The sequence below is a fragment of the Phoenix dactylifera genome, chromosome 14, assembly GCF_009389715.1.
Source record: "Phoenix dactylifera cultivar Barhee BC4 chromosome 14, palm_55x_up_171113_PBpolish2nd_filt_p, whole genome shotgun sequence".
In the NCBI taxonomy this organism is placed as follows: domain Eukaryota; kingdom Viridiplantae; phylum Streptophyta; class Magnoliopsida; order Arecales; family Arecaceae; genus Phoenix; species Phoenix dactylifera.
This window is the reverse complement of record NC_052405.1, coordinates 20,446,530-20,450,785: the sequence shown is the minus strand read 5'-3', so window position 1 is coordinate 20,450,785 and position 4,256 is coordinate 20,446,530. Positions and strand designations below refer to the sequence as shown.

General features: G+C 41.7%; 1 protein-coding gene across 1 annotated transcript; it reads left to right on the top strand.

Annotated features, from left to right (window-relative positions):
• Positions 1 to 346: 346 nt before the first annotated feature.
• On the top strand, positions 347 to 2,907 carry LOC103695877 (transcription factor FAMA). Its single transcript, XM_017847048.3, has 4 exons — positions 347 to 671; positions 781 to 1,428; positions 1,921 to 2,370; positions 2,504 to 2,907. Exons 1-4 carry the CDS (start codon positions 660 to 662, stop codon positions 2,588 to 2,590), a joined length of 1,197 nt encoding a protein of 398 aa, XP_017702537.2. The 5' UTR covers positions 347 to 659; the 3' UTR covers positions 2,591 to 2,907.
• The last annotated feature ends 1,349 nt before the right edge of the window (positions 2,908 to 4,256 follow it).

The window sequence follows — 4,256 nt, the reverse complement described above, 5'->3', positions numbered from 1 at the left end:
ATGACATCATCCCCATACATTTCTTTCAAATTGAAGGAACAAGTGCTGGCCATCCATGCCTGCAAAAGGGCAAATGGTTGGTTGCAATTCCAAGTGGGTATTGCGTGATTCATCTAACCTCAAAAGAAAATTCCAGATCTGCTCGCAAATTTTAGATTTGGTCAGAATTCAATCAATGAAATTTCATTCATAACCAACAGATAAGGAAGCGGTGAAAAAGGTGAGGAAAAGAGCGTTGCTTCATGTGAAAAACTTAAATATAAAGAGGCGCAAGAGGTGGAATTCATCTTTGCTTCAATTAATACGCGCAGGCTCCCCAGCGACTTATACAAATCAAACCCCAGACCACATACATGAACCTGAAAACTAAAAAAGAAAGAAGAAAAAAAAAAGAATACTACCATATCTTCCCTTCCCCACCCTTCTCTCTCTCTCTGATATGCCCTACCACACACAGCTCCATCGATTGACTTGCAGCACCCGAGCGCCCAACTCCTATCATCTTTCTCAATCTTCTGCTGGTTCTCAAGGTGACAGTACCCCTCAGTAAATCAGTTAAATCCTTCTGAGATCATCTAATCTTGTACTGGATAACTTTGTCCCTTTGCACCGGGTCAGCCCTTGCTGCAGAGCGAAGTCAGCGGCTCTCCCCACCAATAATGGACAAAGAGGTATAGGGCTACCATATCTTCCTAGTTTTCATTTTTCCTTTTTACTTGTTTAGACTCCTGGGGGCAAGTATTCATGTTGTTTTACCGGGCTTCCCCTGGCCTATTTCAGGTAAACCATCCGTCCAGTTTCGCACCCCTCGACTACTCTTTGGACCACCAACTCCAGCATAGCAGGCAGCAGGAGAACTTGGAGAACGGCATCGAGATGGTGGACTACATGCTGAGCAACCCCCAACCCCAGACTCAGATCTCCTTCGACAAGCTGAGCTTCGCCGACGTGATGCAGTTCGCTGACTTTGGACCCAAGCTCGCACTGAACCAGTCGAAGATCTCGGAGGACGAGAACTACTTCCTCAAATTCCAGGTCTTGGGCGACAAGTTGCCGGAGGACCCCTTAATGGCACCACCTCCTCCACCACCAGTGCAAGTCGACGGCGGGGAGGATAGGTTTGGAAGGACGAGCTTGGATAGTAAGGGAATGACCATGGAGGAGGAAAAACCGGAGGAAAGAGAAGAAGAGGGTCGGTTCTCTGAGAATGTCTCCTCGGTGCAACAGCTACGTTCAGTCGGTGGGGTTGAGAAGGCAGGTGCCTTGGAGACAAAGAATCGAAGGAAGAGGCCTAGGTCGATGAAGACAAGCGAGGAGGTGGAGAGCCAAAGGATGACTCACATTGCAGTGGAACGTAACAGAAGGCGGCAGATGAACGAGCATCTCAGAGTGTTGAGATCTCTCATGCCGGGATCGTACGTGCAAAGGGTATGAAAAGTTGTAGACCATTCACTCTTCTATCCATCAATAACAACTTGGGTTCTCTCCTTTTTCCTCCTCAAGTTACAATAAGTTGGTTACCTCCTCCTAGTTTTTCTTAGGTTTCCATTTCGTTGTTATGTTTGTCCTGGACCTTTTATCATTAATGGGTTATTATCAAAACAAAAATTTCCTGAAATTGCATGTCGTTTAACTCATTACCCAAAACTTTATCGTTATATTTAGGTTCTAAACAACTTAGGGTAAGATATTTATATAGGCGTTTCAAGAACTGGTATAAGATGATTCTTTTCAAATTAAGTTTCTTTTGGCAGGTAACTGCTGTTGATATTGTTAAATGCAACAAGAGTAGCTCAATCTTTGGACAAAACTATATGTTATGGTTCTAAAACGTTGATATATAGACCTAACATATTAGCAGGAGCAGAAGTAAACAGCAGATAAAGAAGATTGTGTTTCAATTTCTTCAACATCTTGCAGGGAGACCAGGCATCCATTATCGGCGGTGCCATAGAGTTTGTTAGAGAACTTGAGCAACTACTTCAGTGCTTAGAATCGCAAAAGAGACGGAGACTTTTTGGGGGCAGCGAAGCATCTAAAACAATGATGGAAGGTCCTCCACTGCCCCTCCCGCAGTTCCACCAGCAGCCCTTCTACCCATCCCTCCCGATTCCCAACGGCGATCACATGAAGGTCCTCGATCTCGGTCCCAGCGGTGGCCTCCGGGAGGAGATGGCTGAGAACAAATCCTGCCTCGCTGACATTGAGGTCAGGGTGCTCGGTTTCGATGCGATGATCAAGATCCTATCTCGGAGGCGGCCCGGGCAACTCCTCAAGACCATAGCAGCCCTCGAAGACTTGCAGTTTAACATACTACACACCAACATCACCACCATAGAGCAAACTGTTCTCTACTCTTTCAATGTCAAGGTACTGGTATCAAGATATTATATAGCTCCTTCATATTCATTAGTTTTCCCTTCACTACTAAAAGAAGCTTAGGTACAATCCATTTTTTTTATTCTTTCTGGATTAATGGACAAAATCCATCTTTTCTTGGCAGATTGCAGGTGAAACAAGATGCACTGCTGAAGACATTGCGAACTCAGTCCAGCAGATACTCAGCTTCATCGACGCAAGCACGCTATGATTCAACCTGTAGGGAGAAATGCTGGCATAAATTGAAAGTAAAACTGTAAAAGACGCTTCTCGTCCAGAGCTTCATTTCACCACAGTCTGGCACTGCTGAACCATGATCTCTCTCTCTCTCTCTCTCTCTCTCTCTCTCTCTCTCTATATATATATATATATATATATATATATTCAATTAGGAGAAAACAGATGTATAACTATATGTAAACAAATGGATTTCTTCTGGTGTTGTCTATCCATCTGTATATCGATTGCAGTTGTTGTGTGGAAGTATATGATTGAGTTTTGAGGTCAATGTGGCACGTACATTGTAGTTTGCAGCCATGGGTTGACCTGCCAGCGCTAGTCTTGTTTGTATTAGGGCGGCCGCAGGTCAGAATGCGGGAGAGGGACCCACTAGCTCCATCCCCAGACCATGAACAGTTATGCAAGTACTCTGGCCTCCCTCGTGGGATGTCTGTAGTTAAGCGTGCTTATAGAAATGACCCACCAATATGGCCTGTTTCGAAGATGACCTATTTTATTGGTATATAATCTGTTGACCTGGCTAGATCTCTTGGGAACTCCGTAATTAGTGGCATGCAGCTTCTTCTGACACAAGATGTAGGCCACAGACGTGAGATTACTCCACTTTCTGATCCTGGCCATCATATTTTTGTTTAACAAAATTGAGAACTCCCATGAGAATTTTCTTTTCCTGGAAAAAAAGTTTAGGAGAGTCATTATTCCGGTTCCACCAAGGAACTCCATTAAAAATGAATCTGCAAGTATTTCTTCAAAGACTTCTTTTTCTTCAACAGTGGGAAAAAATGTATATACTTCTGTGCTCATTCTCGTACAAACTCACAAGTTAATTCCCCACCTTTTCACTAATTCATCATAGTTACAAAAAATGTAAAAAAAATCTTGCGTACCCCTTCATGTTATGGAGTTGCTTACGCGCTTTTAACGATTTGCTACAATATATTGCACGAGGGGATAAGTGGACAGTTAAAAGTATAATTCTATTCCACTATTTTGATAAATATATTTATACCACTGAGTAGGGAAAGTTAACCCCTTCAACTATTTATTCGTCCCTATTCATATTTTACACACACATAAAGTGAGAGGGCAATTTCATCTTTATGATAATATCTAAATCATTACAAAATTTGATATATTAAATACACTTGGTGTTCTGTACGTACTTATATTTTGAATCTCTATAATGAAATTAAAGCTCCTATTCATCAGAAAAGTGATATCCATTCAACAACACCTCTATAACTTTTTTTATCCTTGTAAAATTTATTCTGCAACCAAATGCCATAAAAGAGAATCAGGTAGCTCTGGGTTGTCTTTGTCTCTAATTTCACCTAAGGTCTGCAATAGGCACCATTCTCCTAAGCATATATCTATATATAGAAATATGAAACTATGTGAAATGGGGCTTATCCCAATAGCCCTAAACCTAAGCTTAGCAACTAGAGATTAATTATGAGTTTAGGTTTTGTATGGTGCAATAATTAGCTCCATGAGATGGATGAAGCATCTGTTTCAATGGTTTAATTTGGATTTTTTTAATTTCACATGTTATGTTATGTGGTGATCATTTTGATAGATATTCCAAAAAATAATGGATGTTCCCATTGTAGATTACTCTTGCATGGTTAGGTTTCATG